Genomic DNA, 14,282 nt, shown 5'->3' on the forward strand with positions numbered 1-14,282 from the left:
TGAGTGTGTGGTTGCTTGTGCTTAGAAAGATGTTAGCTTGGTTCCTAGAAAACATGCTGGAACCTCAGGAGGCGTACGCTCTGGGAAACCGCTGAAGGATCACAGTCCCTAGAGCTCGGGATGGAATTCTGTCCTTCAGCAAAAATGTTTCGAGCTGTGCTAAGCTCTGGGGATACAAAGCCAGATAAGACAGATGCAGTCCCTGTGTTTCCATAAAATGCTGAACTTAGTAGTTCCACTCGGCATTGATAGAGCACTTTCCAGTTCACGTGAGTACCTTTGCATGCATTACCCCATTGACTGGTGCAGTCTTCAGAGCAGTGCAGCGAAGCTGGTATCATCACTGGCAAACCACCTACGTCCAAACCCCAGCTTCACCTTTCACTGACTGTGTTAACTGACCTCTCAGATCATCAGATTTTGTATCCATAGAATGGAGAATACGGAGTTCTGAGGATTAACGAAACAGCGCAGTGTAATGCTTAGCACGGTCCTGGCATCCAGTGCAGTAAGTGTGCACTGCCTTTAGTATTCTTCCTTCTCATAAATGAGGAAACTGAGGTCCAGAGAGGTAAATTATTTGAGCGAGATCACTCAGCAAAGAAATGACAAAGCCAGGTGTTTTATTTGGGGTTCCCCTGAAAGCAGAGCCTGAGACAAGGATTAGGGGCAGACAGTTCGCTAGGAGGTGATCCCAGGAAGCAGGAGTGAGGGAGTGGGGAGAGCGAGACAGGGAAGGAGGAGAAGCTGGTGAAGCCTGGTTACTGCTGTGGGTGAGTGGGGCTCAGTTCTGCTGGGGACCCTCTGCGGACCCTCAGAGAACCCACCTCAGCATTCACCTCCAAATGACAGGAGGCTGGGCCAGTTCCCTCCACCTCCCGTGCCCCATCCTTGGAGGGTTACCCTGCACACTGGCATATCCGTGAGCTGGCAAGAGCCATAGAAATCACCCAGTCTAGTTCCGTCATGCCAACGAGGAGACGGAGGCCCAGAGATGTTGGAGTATGATGAACTTGGAGTGTGGCCACTGCTGCTCGAGGCTGGCTAACCAGTCCCCGCTTCCTGCAGAGAAGAAATGCAGCTTCTCACAGCGGGACACAGCAGTCCTAGGAGCCTTTGGTGGAGAAAGCCAGCAGGTGTGACCAGGGACCTCTGCTCAAGTCCTAGTCAGCAGAGGCATTAGTCACCTGCATCTCGTCCTCTCAGGCCCTCTGATTTGGGCTGCAGCTGTCATGGACTCATCAGGGCGTTCTGACACCACCCCATCTCAGGTGCCCACAGTGCATCTCCGCTCCTGCCTCAAGGCTAGTGCGGCACGGGCTAGATCAGGGTTAAACTCGTGATCTCGACCCATAGTAAGAATTACATTTTACTTGTAATCCAGTACATAGGCATATACGAATGTATATATAATGGAAACCAAAGCTTCACGGAACATATTTACCCTTCTATGTGTGATACACTCAGCTATTTTTAATTCTGTTTTCCTTCATTTTAACTGAAAAAAAAATCCCACTTGCAACCCGCTATGTTGATATCATAACCCTCTGCTGGGTGACACCTGTATGCTGACCCCGACTAAGGATGAGGGGCGCTCTTCCGGGAAGTCCTCTGTCCCTAGCACCAGACCCCTGTTGCCTCCCAAAACCCAGATAGCATATCAGGGGCACCAGAGCACCTTCCTTGACACAGGGCATTGGACTCTAGTCAGGAGCACCCTGATCGGTGTTCCAAGGACTCCCGTTTTATGGGGAGGAAACTGAGGTTCAAAGAGGTCATGACTTGCCCTGTGTCATTTAATTACAGTCAGTGGTGAAGCTGGGACTCACACCAAGTCCCCCTCATTCCTGAGTCCACCTTCTTCCCAATGTGTCACGCTGCCTCCCCCGGTGGTTAATTCCCAAGCTAGGCCTGGGCTTTGACCACAGACTCTGGAGGACCCTGGCTCAGGGGCTGCCAGTTTCTCCAGCATGGCTCTAATCCCATTTCAAGGCAGGGCACCTTTATTAAGCAGTACACAGAAGGAATAAGGCATGGCCTCCTCAAGAAGCTGCAAGCCATTGATACAAATGGACCTTTGTACAAGCGAATGTAAGATGGGGCAGACCATGAGCATTAGTAGAGACGCCCACAGAGTGCTGCGGCAGCACGTGGAGGGAGGAACCTGGCAGGCTTCATGAAGGAAGCCACGCTTGAGCTGTGCTTCCAAGGAGAGGATTTCAAAACAAAGGGAGAGAGAAAGAGGGAAACACTGCAGACCGAGGAAATAACCTAAGCAGAGACTGGGAGGATGAAGAATATAAAATTACCTACACAGTAGGATCTAAATTACATCCAGTGTAGCCTCTGAGTTGCTGAGTCTTGGGAGGCATCATGGGTGTGGTGGAAGTTTGGGGGGCATTGGGAGAAGAGTGAGCAACATTCCAAGGTGTGAGAAGGGTTGGCAGCCAGGTCTCAGGTCCCCTTGGAACCTGAGGACTCCATCTCTCGCTGTATAATAGGATCTCAGGCTGGAAGCCCTTGACCTATTACAGGTCTCCAGGGCTTGACTTGGGTCTCTTCCTGGCTCCACAGGGGATTCCGTCATCCAGAATGCGTCCAACAGTGGAGTGGGGCAAGCAGTCATCCAGATCGCGGCAGCCCTGGGCCTGAGGACCATCAATGTGGTCCGAGACAGGTGCGTAGGGAGGCCTAATCGCAGACCCCAACTTGGGCCTTTCCACCTGGCATCCCTGCGGTTGCCCACGTGTCCGCCAGATGGCGCCCTTGCATAAGCAGGCCCCGTTTCAGCCCGGACACTGCTCGCTAACAGATGAGTCAGCCTCCCAAAGTCCAGGCGGCTTTTGGCTATAGGATGAGTGAATCTTTGAAATGTAAAGGGAGGGCAGGAAGGTGCTGGAGATGGCCTTACTGACCAGCTAAGAGTTTTTAAGGCTCTTGACTTGTGATAACCCCATGTTTTCAAAACCACAGCTCACATTTGGGGATGTTTTAAGCTGTATTACTCTTTCTGTGAACTGTCTGACCCAGGGCCCTTTTTTCCCTTGCATTTGTGTGGTACTTTAAAGCGCACCAAATACAGATGTCAAGGAGATGGGGCAAGTTTGTCATCTGGGTTACTTATGAGGAAACTGAAGTGTCAGAGAGAAGCAACTTGCTCAGGAAGACACGGCAAGTCCGTAGCAGACGTAGTTCCTGACTCGTTCCCTTTCCCTCATATCATCCAGTTTCCTGGGGCCTCACCACCCAGGAGTGTGGCCATGTCTGTCATGGAGGTCCAGTCTTAATGGGAGAATTGATTCTCGATTCAGTTCCCTATCCCCTCAGTTGTGCTAACAAAAATTATTCTGTTTGCCTTGGCCACAGAGGCCCAGAGCCACTCCTGGGCTGGAGGGTGTTTGCACAACACTCTGAAGAGCCCCTTGAAAAGAGATGGGGGGAAAGAAGTGGAGTTTGTCGTTTCAGTAGAAGAAATCAGGAAGTGAAATGACTACTCCCAGGGCATGGATGGTTTCTAGCATCCTTGAGCTGGCAGGAGCTATAGAAATCGCCCAGTCTAGCTCCCTCCTGCCAGTGAGGAACTGAAGCCAAGAGATGTTGGAGTATGACAAAACTGGGTGGCCAGTCCCTGCTCACTGCCTGGCTCAAACCCAGTCCGAGCTTCCCACACAGAGAGACCCAGGTCCTCACAGCCGTAGCAGAGGGGCCCTGGAAGGCTTCAGTAGAGACAGCAGGGAGGTGTGACCAAGGACCTTGGATTGTGTTTGGTTTCCAGACCTGACATCCAGAAGTTGACCGACAGACTGAAGAAAATGGGGGCTGAGCATGTTATCACTGAAGAGGAATTAAGAAAACATGAGATGAAAAACTTCTTTAAGGTACCTAGGATGAGGGCCCTTATGCCTCCGTTCCACACCCATCTCCCTGAAGAAAGTTGACTTGAACTAAAAAAACTGGGGACTGACCCCATTGTTCCTCTCCAGATCCTCCCTTTGTCTCCTTGTGGAAGGACAAAGCCCATTCCCTCAGCCAGGGGACAGCCTGCATGAAGTGCCCAGATGCTGTGAGGGAAGCAGGAGAGACAGTTTAGGAAACGCTGTGTGATTTGTAGTTGTGAACATCTGTGCTGAGCCACATCAGCCACACAGCCAATGTGAGTCTCAGAGCTGGGAGAGGAAACTGAGGCACAGGGAGGGTAGACAAAGAAAAGGAGTAACATGGCCTAGGGACCTACCTTACATTTTATCTGATAATCTCCACAAAAGCTCTACAAAGTGTGATCTGTTTTATAGACAAGGAAACCGAGACTCAGAAAAGATAAGGGACTTGACTGGGACCACATGGTCATGTGTGGAGGAGTCAGGGCTGGCCCCAGGACTCTGAGCTCAAAGCCTCTTAACCTTCCAGAACCTCTACCCTTCAGCACCCCTAGTAAGTGACCAAACCACATCTCAGCCTCTTTTCACTAAACTCTGGAGGGACCAGACACACAACCGCACTCGAGAACACACACCTCTCGAGAACATTTCTGAAGCAGTAAACGGCACATCTAATATAACCCAAGTTGTAAGTGCCTAGAAGAGGTGCATGCGGGGAAGTGAAGTCCATGAAAATGGAATGTAGATGCCTTTTGTCTGTTCTTTTCCAGAGGAGGTAAGTTTTGAACGGAATCCCAAAACAGATAGCAGGATTAAGCTGGTAAAGAAAAGGCCCTTCCTGCACAGAGAGTTCGAAAACCTGGACATCCCATTTTCTTCGATCCCTCCATCTTCCTAGCACTCAGGCCGGGGAGGTGCTGTTTGTAGCAAGCCTCAGGCCCCCGTGTAGAGTGCTGGCTCCCTCACTGCAGGTTCCTTGTTTTCCAGGATGTGCCCCGGCCGCGGCTTGCTCTCAACTGCGTCGGTGGGAAAAGCTCCACAGAGCTGCTGCGACATTTAGCGTAAGTCCCTTGGCTCTGCAGATTCAGTTCACCGGTGCTCTCCAGGCCTTTAGCTGGGAGGACCATCGGTGACCAAGTCCCAATGGCCAATGCGAGCCAAGGCCAGGTCAGCACGCCCCTGAGTAGGAAACTGGGACCAAAGTCGTGTCCTTGTCCTCTGGGCCCTCCTTTCTCTGCCTCCTCCTTTACAGATGGCCACCCAGCTTTGTTTTTCCCAGGGACCACAGAAGTAGACTGCTAGGCTCTCGGTGATGGGGACAGTTAAGGATTCATAGCCTAGGGGCAGCTTATAAAGTCACTTAGTCCTAGTTTATTAGCTTTTAAATTTTTCATTAGCTTTTAAAAATAGATTCTAATTTTGGAGTAACATGCCTATTACCAAACATTTTGAAAGCGTGTAAAAATACAAAGGAAAAGTTAAACACAAAAGTTACTGTCATCCCACCACCAAGGGTGACAAGCACTGTTGACAGTGTTAACAGTGCGTGTCCTTCCATTCTTTTTCCCTTCAACATAAACTTCTCGAGCTGGAGGGTGCCTGGAAGGACACTTCCCACTAAAGCAGGAACCCCCTCAGCAACATTACTTAGTAAATACTTGCTAGCACTCACTAGCTATGGGGTACAGACATGGCTGAGACACCCAAGGAACCCTCTAGAACTCACTGGCTAGATGGGAAGCTGGGTCATGTGATCGGCGAGTACCCCTCCCACAACCACTGGGCGAGGGGTTCTGTTCTCATCCCCATTTATACAAGGTCCAGGGCAAGTGACTACCAAGGTCTAGGCAGCAGGAGAGCCAGGCTTGACCCCGAGTTGCTGTGACTCCTGAGCACACCTCTTCAGCCCTACCCCAGGCAGCCTCCATGGCAGGCTGTGATCCCCATGTCACTCACTGCAGGAGGAAGCCTTGCGCAGTGGCTCCAAGTGTAGGCCTTGGAGTTGGAAAGGCTGGGTTCAAGACCCAGCTCGGCTGGTGACTAGCTGTGGACCTATGAAAAATGATCCAGACCTCAGTCTGTTCGTCTGTAAAAGGCAGGGGATAGAAACCCCTTCTGCCTCAGAAGTTAGTCTAAGCGACACTGAGGTGATAGAGAAATCGCTGTATGAATGAGGGCTGGGCTTCAGTTTTCTCACCCGCAAATTGAGGGTAATGAAAGTGCCCTTTGGGGTTACTGTGAGGCTTCACGGAGCCGATACACGTGAAGTGCTTGGACCTGTGCCTGGCACTTAGTAAACCTCCGGTAAATATTAGCTCTTCTGCTTAGATAAGTGTTGGGGGGGTGGGGCTTGATTCCCTAGGAGCGACTATCTGGGGCAGGTGGCGGTTGAGGGGAACTTAAGACCAAAGCACCCCCCAGCCTCAGGGACAACGAGTTACCTGCCTCACACAGGAGCTTCTTCTTCTTGTAGTTTACAAAATCTCCCTTGTGTTGTCCCAAACCGTGCCTCGGATCATCCTTGATCAATAAACTCCTGGGGGCCGGCCCCGTGGGCCGAGTGGTTAAGTTCTCGCGCTGCACTTCAGCAGCCCAGGGTTTCGCTGGTTTGGATCCTGGGCGCAGACATGGCACTGCTCATCAGGCCATGCTGAGGCAGTGTCCCACATGCCGCAACTAGAAGGACCCACAACTAAAAATATACAACTATATACTGGGGGGATTTGGGGAGAAAAAAGCAGAAAAAAAAAAAAAGATTGGCAACAGTTGTTAGCTCAGGTGCCAATCTTTCAAAAATAAAAAAAAAATTTTTTAAAAATAAATTCCTAAAAGGGCCAGGGAGTGCATGGGGAGAGGAACACAGGTTAAGGCAAGCATGTGAAGTTCCAGCTTATTAGCTTTTAAAAAGTATATGAGCCTCTGTCCTGTTTGACTGCTGCGCGTGGGTGCGGGTGTCAGACAGCAGATCCTGACGCGGACACTCCTGCAGTGAGAGGCCAGTCGCCATTGTCCTCTACCATCCACACCATTCCTGAGCCGTACAGCTACTTCATCTCACTGATCCTCCGAAGGAGCACACACAGAGGAGGCCTGGACCGTTTTCGACACGTTGTCCCTGGTCACTTACCCAATGAGTGAAGTAGAGCCAGACTGAACTCAGTCTCGAGCTTTTCTCAGTAGCTCACACTTCTTTGCTGCATCTCATCACAGCCTGACTCTGGTTAGATCAGTGGGTTCCCAACCCTGGCTCAACATCCGGGTCATCCGGAGCGGGGCTTGTTTGTGGTTTTTGATATAGATCCTTGCCTCCTGATACATTCGGTCTGGGCTCGGGCCTAGGAATCTTTATTTTTTTGAAACCTTCCCAGCAATTCTGAGAGCAAGGCTTAGGAACCAGGGTTGGAATGGAAGCACTGTGGTGGGTTCAAGACGTGCCATCTCTGCCTGCGCCCACTCTGTTCTCTCTGGATTCTTCAGGCCCGGAGGAACCATGGTGACCTACGGGGGGATGGCCAAGCAGCCTGTCATAGCCTCTGTGGTAAGCTGGTGGGGGAGACAGGCCTGGGGACAGGGGCACGGACACCACAGTTGTCTAAACACAGGTGGTGCCCTGTCCCTGGGGGAGAATCTGCACCTTAAGCGGTGCCTCAGAGCCCCACTATGTCCTTCCTGTATCCACAGAGCCTGTTCATTTTTAAGGATGTCAAACTGCGGGGCTTTTGGTTGTCCCAGTGGAAGAAGGACCACAGTCCAGGTGAGTGGACAATGGCCTCATCGCCTAGGGTCACACAAGAGGGCAGCGCCTATGAATGGCTGCAGAAGTGACCAGCCACTCTGAGGCCTGGAGAGGTAACTGGGTCTCCAACTTCACAACAGGTTAAAGGAAAATAGCCTCCAGCCATAACTGCAATCAGCAAAGTTGTCAGACTAAAGTGAGCGGGTCCCTGGGGGCACAGCATTGAACAAGGCAGCCACTGCCCCTGCCCTGAGAGCTGACAGTAGGGAAGACTGCCATGGAAGACAGCCAAGTAAAGAGAACAGACTCTGGAGCCAGCTTGCCTGGGTTCCAATCCTCCCTCCACCATTACTGGTTAGAGGTTCTGCCGAGCCTAGCTGTGAGACCTGGGACAAGTTCTTAACCTCTGTCTCAGTTTAAATGTCATAATAGTTTAAACTATTGTTAGCCTTGTTTGACAGAGGAGAAACTGAGGTTCAGAGTGGTTGAGTCACTTGCCCAAAGTCGCCCCACCTAGGCAGTGGTGCAGCCAGGCTGTGAACAGTTAGTCTCTCTGACTCCGAACCTGAGCCAGTACACTATTCTTCCTCTCCTGGAGGACTGGCTCCCCAGAGTGTGACCCACCCCACCAAACTGAGACTGAAGAATGACATGGAGTTATCCAACCGGAGGGGAGGACAGTCGTGGTGTGAGTAGGATGTTTCAGGCAGAAAAACTAGCATGTCCAAAGGCCCATCATAGGGAGTGGGGAGCCGGACAGATGGGCTGTGACCAGATTATGAAAGGCCTTATAAACCTTTTTAAGGAATTCAGACTCTATCTGAAAGGCAATTGGGGAGCTATTGGAGTGTTTTAAGTAGGGGATATGATTAAATTTGAATGTTGAATGAATTTATGTCCATGAAAAAACACTTCTCAGCTAAGGCCTTCACTTCTCATCTTCCCGTACCATATTGGGTCCTTAGTGGGAGGGGCTCTGGGAGGAGATGTTGGCAGCCTCAACTCTTGGGGTTCTCAGGAGTCCTGGGCTCTCAGGGAGAGCTCCTTCCCCTGAGCTAAGCTCCTCTGTTCCGTATCAGCAGGTGTGCCAGGCACACCCACCTCCCCCCAGTGCCTCATCCGGCTTCTCTGCCTCAAAGTAACCCTGCCCCTCCCACCACTCAGGACTCCCCGTCACACCCCAGCAGGTTCTATAGGTCTAAGCCAGCATAGTGCCCCCTCTGCCTGCCCATCATCTCCTGGGGCCGCCCCCATGCTCCTCTGTCCCCACCGTGGCTCTCACTGTCCTGAACACAGGCAGGGACCAGGCTGTCTCCCAGCCACCCTCCGGGCTCTTGAGGGTTTCCTGGCGCTCAGCGCCAGCTCCTGATGGCAGAGGTGACCTGTGTGCCGTCTTGCTGAGCCCTGCTGCTGCTCCCGTCTGACCTCCTTTGACCTCCCACAGAGCAGTTCCAGGGGCTGATCCTCACGCTGTGCGATCTCATCCGCCAAGGCCAGCTCATGGCCCCCATCTGCTCTGAGCTCCCGCTGCAGGACTACCAGCGTGCCTTGGAAACTGCGATGCAGCCCTTCGTGTCTTCCAAGCAGATTCTCACCATGGGATAAGGCCAGAGGAGCCAGAGCCAAGTGGGTGTGAGATGGATCAGCAGGACTGGTTTCGGGCCCCTCAGTCAGGGCCCTCAGCCTTCCCCAGGCTGCTCCTCTCCTCACTGTCACTTCCAACCAGAAGAACTGTGAAGCCAGCCAAGGCTTTTCCCAGGGCCAGCCTCAGGGTATCTAATAAAGTCTGAACTTCCTAAAAACAAACAAACAAAAACCAATAGAAGTCATCCCTGTCGGAAAGGACCAGCCCTAGAAGCCCCCTCCTTGCCTCTCCTCCATTTATCCCCCAGCTAAGGCCACCCTGAAAGCAAAGCCCGGATGGGCGCTGGCAGGTACAAAAGCCAGAAAGACGCAGTCTCTGCCCTCAAGCTGTCCATGCCCACAGAGGAGTCAAAAGGAAGGTGTGACGCGTTCTCAGTGACGTGCAGCTCAATCTGGGGCAGGGAGGATCGACTGCATGGAAGAGTGAGTGCCAGGCTGAGGAACCGAGCAAATGGGGTCTCCAGTGGCTGGACCACCTCGTGGAACGTCCATTCTAACTGAGGAGACAGACCTTACACCAGTGGTTCTCAGCCTGAGCTCACTTTTCCCCAAGGGGACATTTGACACTGTCTGGAGACATTTTTGGTTGTCATAACTGAGGGAGCTACTGGCCTCTAGTGGGTAGAGGTCAGTAATGCTGCTAAAACATCCTGTGCACAGGGCAGCCTCCCTCAACAAAGGATTAGCCAGCCCCAGATGTCCATAGTGCCACGGCTGAGAAACCCTGCGTTAAACCAGGAATCCAGAACAGTTAGCGTAGTGAGAGTGCGCTAAAGAAGATACGCGTGGAGTGCTGAGAGAGCGCGCCTAAGGTTTTGTCCCAGACCTGGGGTCAGGCTGCCTTCCGAGGTGAAGCCCAGAAGCAGGCCCTGAAGACTGAGCTTTATTCAGACAAAGGAAAGAGTTTGACATTGGGTGACTTTTTGGTGTTTCCCTCATGACCCACTCACCCAAAGCAAAGGACTGGAGCTTTGTGTCTCCATGTCCTGGCCCTCCGCCATTCAGGGAGTGCCGAGTGTGTGCCGGAGGCTAGGGATGCCCTGAGGGATGTGGCCCTTAGCCTAATGCAGGGGAGAGACCCATGCAGGATGCTGATGAAGCTGCTGATACGAGGTGTTCAGAGGGCCGTGGGACACAGCAGCTCTGCCTGAGGGTTTAAGGAAGGCTTTCCCGAGGAAGTGTCATCACAGCAAATCTTGAAGGCCGAGCAGGAAAAGGCGCACCAAGCAAAGCCGACAACACGAGTGCAAGTTTGCAGCCCTGAGAGCCTGGCACCGCTGCCTAAGATGTGAGGGGAGTGTGAGGACTGAGGTGGGAGCAGTGGGCAAGGTCAGAGCAGGAAGGGTCACAAAGTCAGGACTCACTCTTAAGACCTGGGGAGGCACTGAGGGCTTTTAAGCAGTGGAGTGATGTGGAAAAACTGCCTTGGAAGGCCAGGGGACACCCAGGTTTAGTTGCAGGCAGACATGTTCACGGCTCCCAGCATGATCCTCTTGCCTTTGGGAGCATATTGTGAGTCCTCTGGAGAAAAGGACTCGGCTTCAGCCTGGGGTTGCAGAAGGGCTGCAGGTGCCCGCTGAGTAAGATCTGCCATCTTGTGCACCTGGGCTCTGGATCAGCCCCAACTTGCCTAAGTTCTCTCCCAGGTCCTCTATCCTTGAGGTTAGTGGGATGGATGGTTTGCACAGATGGTCAATGTGGGCAAGTGAAAAAAGCCTGCGGGGGTCAGGGAAGCTACCCAAAGGCTACAGGAGTGAAAATTGAGATTAGGTTCCTCAGGGAAGGCCCACAATGCTGGGCTTGGGGGAGTGATGAGCCTGCAGCCATGGAGAGGGAGCAGGCCCCGGGGACGGACTCAGGAGGCCGACAGGATAACACCATGGTTAGAGACCTCGGAGAGGGGCGTGCATGAGGCCCTGAGAACAATACCTCTGGGGGTCTGGAGGTGACATCTGGGCTGAGCTTTAAAGGATGATTATCCTTTTCTCAGGCAGGGGAGGGAGACGAGCATTACAGACTTAAGGGACCAGACTAAGCAAAGTTATAGAGGCAGGACATTTATGTTAGAATCTTCTCATTTTCCCCAAATATCCATTCTCTGCCTAAGAATTAAAACTGACAACTTTCAAGTGGGCACATGGTTGGCTGGAATAAACACTGTCCCTGCCTCCCTTGCAGCAGGCAAGGTGGTCCCTTGTGATGCAAGCAGAGGTGGCGGGTGCCAGTCTCTCCGGAGCCTCTTTAAAATATACCTGGCATCTATCCCGTACCCTCTTCCCTTTCCACCTTCCTCCTGGCTGGGATACAGCACGATTCCTGGAATTTGCACTCCCCTCTTTGACCAGGTTAAGAATGAGACAACAATAGATCAAAGGAGCCTGGGTCCCTGACACCCAGAAGCCCCGACTGCCCACCTCAGGCCTTCACAAATAAGTTTTACCTGAGAAATAAGCTCTATGTTACTTAAGCCCCTAGTATTTGGGCTTTCTCTGAACCTAATCATAATTAATACATACTCATGATTTAATTTATATTGAAATCAAGTCAATCAATCTGAAGCTGAAAAAGGGAATTGTGACAATTTGTGATTCCCAGCCAAGGAATTTGGACTTGATCCTGTTGGCAGTAAGGAACAAAAGATTTCTGAGCCAGATCAGAACTGCTTTGGAAAAATCCCTCTGGCAACAGGATGGGGGACAATTTGGAGAAGGGAAGCACAAAAGAAAAAGATAAAATCAGAAATTCCCAGGCTTCTGAATTTCAGAGACGTAAAATCCCCCTAAGTTTTAAAGACTAACATAGGGATTATCAGCATTTAAGAGACCAGCAGAGGAAAGGAGACTGAGGAAAAACCATGTCAAAGAGAATCTGACTTAAAATGGATCACCAGGTCCAGCCCCATGGTTTAAGTTCATGCACTCCACTTCGGTGGCCCAGGGTCCACAGGTTTGGATCCCAGGTGGGGACCTAGCACCACTCATCAAGCCACACTGTGGCGGCATCCCACATAAAAGAGGAAGATTGACACCAGATGTTAGCTTCCTCACCGAAAAAAAAAAAAAATCATGGACAAGTACAGGAGATTGTTTTTAATTTTCAGGCTGAGTAATCTGTGTGTGTAGTTGGGGCAGCTCTTCTGGCCCACTAAGTAAACAATATGCTTTTTAAATGGCTAAAGGAGGAAGCTTTGGCTCCAGGAGACTAAAAGCAAACAAACAGGCACCACCTCCTAAACCAAAGCTTGGGCGCACCTGAAGCCCCAAGGCATTGTGACTCTGGCTCTCCCTGTTGTCTTCTGGGAGCATATACCCTGCAACTCCCTACAGCCACTGCCATAATATTGATGACTGTCTTGTGTCTTGGGAGATGAGATCGTTAAGCCTCCTTTCCTCAGGGAAAGACTGAGGCCCAGAAGAAAAAGGTTCTTGTGTTAACCTGTGTGTGCCAGGCATCCCTGTCCTTCTGCCTAGAAGCTCTCAGCAGCACCCACCAGCCCCATGCTTATGGCAGGTGCCTTGTCCTCAGTAGGGCACCAGGCCCAGCCACAGCAGCTGGAAATGGTGGAGAAGAGAGACAATCCTAGCACAGCATCTCCCTGGATCTGAAGGCAGGAATATCCTGGGAAGATAGCAGGGCTGACCTAAAGGTAAGTGGGAAGGAGACGGTGGCCCCCCTGAAAGGAAAGAAAGCTTTCCCTTGTCCCTAACCCTTTTCAGTGTACAAGCACTTTCACATGCATCTTCATTTGATTTTTACAACCTCTCTGTAACACTGAGATGTTGATATCACAGCTTTACAGAAGAGGAGGATGCTGAGAGAGGTGAAGTGAGTTGTTCAAGGTCACACAGCAGGCAGAAGAGCTGGCACCAGAAGCCAGGCCCCCTGACCCTGTCTAGTCACCATACCAGTCAGTCCCAATTCTTTTGGTCCCACAGTTGGCCTTCAGCTCCCTCTTTTCTCAGGACTCCTTGATTTTGTTCATTGATAATTGACATGCCAATCAGAAGAGAGTTCGAATTTCCCTGAGTCTATGTTTCATGCAGATGCATGAAAACAAAGAATCAAGAGACCATTGAAGGAATCCAGGTTGAGAGATCATTCGTTTATTCATTCAGTAAATATTCTGAACATCCACTATGTGAAAAGTACTATCGTCGGTGCTAGGGATACAGCAGGAGACAACAAACATGGCCCCTGATAACAGGGAGCTTACATTTTGGTCGAGGAGAAAGACAGTGAACAAGTGTTTAAATAAACAAGGCAATTACAGAGTGCAATAAGTGCTGTGAAAGAAAAAATACAGTGATACCATAGTGCCAGGGGGTACCTGAGATAAGACAGGCAAGGAAGATGTGAGGCCTGAATGAGAAGGAGCCAGCCATATTCCAGGCAGAGGGAGCAGCACGTTTAAAAGCCCTGATGTGTGAACAATATGATGAGGCCTGAACTAGCTGAGTGGGAGTGAAGTGAATGGGTCTGTGAGTGCTTACAAGGAAGAACCGACAGGACAGACTGAACGTGGTGGCTGAAGGTTGAACTTCAGCACCTTGCTGGATGGAGGTGCCACTCCCTGAGTTAGGGGACTCCAGGGGAGGAGCAGGTTTTGGAGACAGGCATTTCCCCTGTGGGGCTCTCTTTCTCATCGGCGCAATAGGTTGAGCAGATAACATGACAGGCAAGGTTGATGCTAGTTCTTAAGAATATTATGATCCTCACACCTTACTAAATTCCAAATGGATTAAAAAAAAAAAAGCCTCAGAGTGAGGAAGGCCTTTCAAACTGTAACACAAAATCCAGAATCAAAGAAAAATAAAGGATGGATAAATTTGATCCCATAAATATCTAATGTTTTTATATAGCAAAAAACACTCTAGGCAAAATCAAAAGTCAACAAACTGGGACAAAATATTTGCAACTCATTTGACAGAGCTGATTTCCCTAATATATAGCGAGCTCCTATGAATCAATAAGAAAAACGGGCAAAAGATATAAAAGGACACAGAAAGTAAAATGTGTCTCTTAAA

The 14,282-nt window shown here is 50.8% G+C and overlaps 1 protein-coding gene across 2 annotated transcripts in view; it reads left to right on the top strand.

The window, feature by feature from the left end:
• Positions 1-9,430, top strand: part of MECR (mitochondrial trans-2-enoyl-CoA reductase) — a 29,945-nt gene extending 20,515 nt beyond the window's left edge. For both annotated transcript variants that reach the window (XM_070610477.1, XM_070610478.1), the window contains exons 5-10: positions 2,575-2,677; positions 3,776-3,878; positions 4,866-4,939; positions 7,356-7,416; positions 7,560-7,632; positions 9,059-9,430. In XM_070610477.1, coding sequence (XP_070466578.1) covers positions 2,575-2,677; positions 3,776-3,878; positions 4,866-4,939; positions 7,356-7,416; positions 7,560-7,632; positions 9,059-9,219 — 575 coding nt within the window. In that variant the 3' untranslated portion in view covers positions 9,220-9,430. The remainder of the gene's footprint in view (positions 1-2,574; positions 2,678-3,775; positions 3,879-4,865; positions 4,940-7,355; positions 7,417-7,559; positions 7,633-9,058) is intronic.
• The last annotated feature ends 4,852 nt before the right edge of the window (positions 9,431-14,282 follow it).

The sequence above is a fragment of the Equus przewalskii genome, chromosome 2, assembly GCF_037783145.1.
Source record: "Equus przewalskii isolate Varuska chromosome 2, EquPr2, whole genome shotgun sequence".
NCBI lineage: Eukaryota > Metazoa > Chordata > Mammalia > Perissodactyla > Equidae > Equus > Equus przewalskii.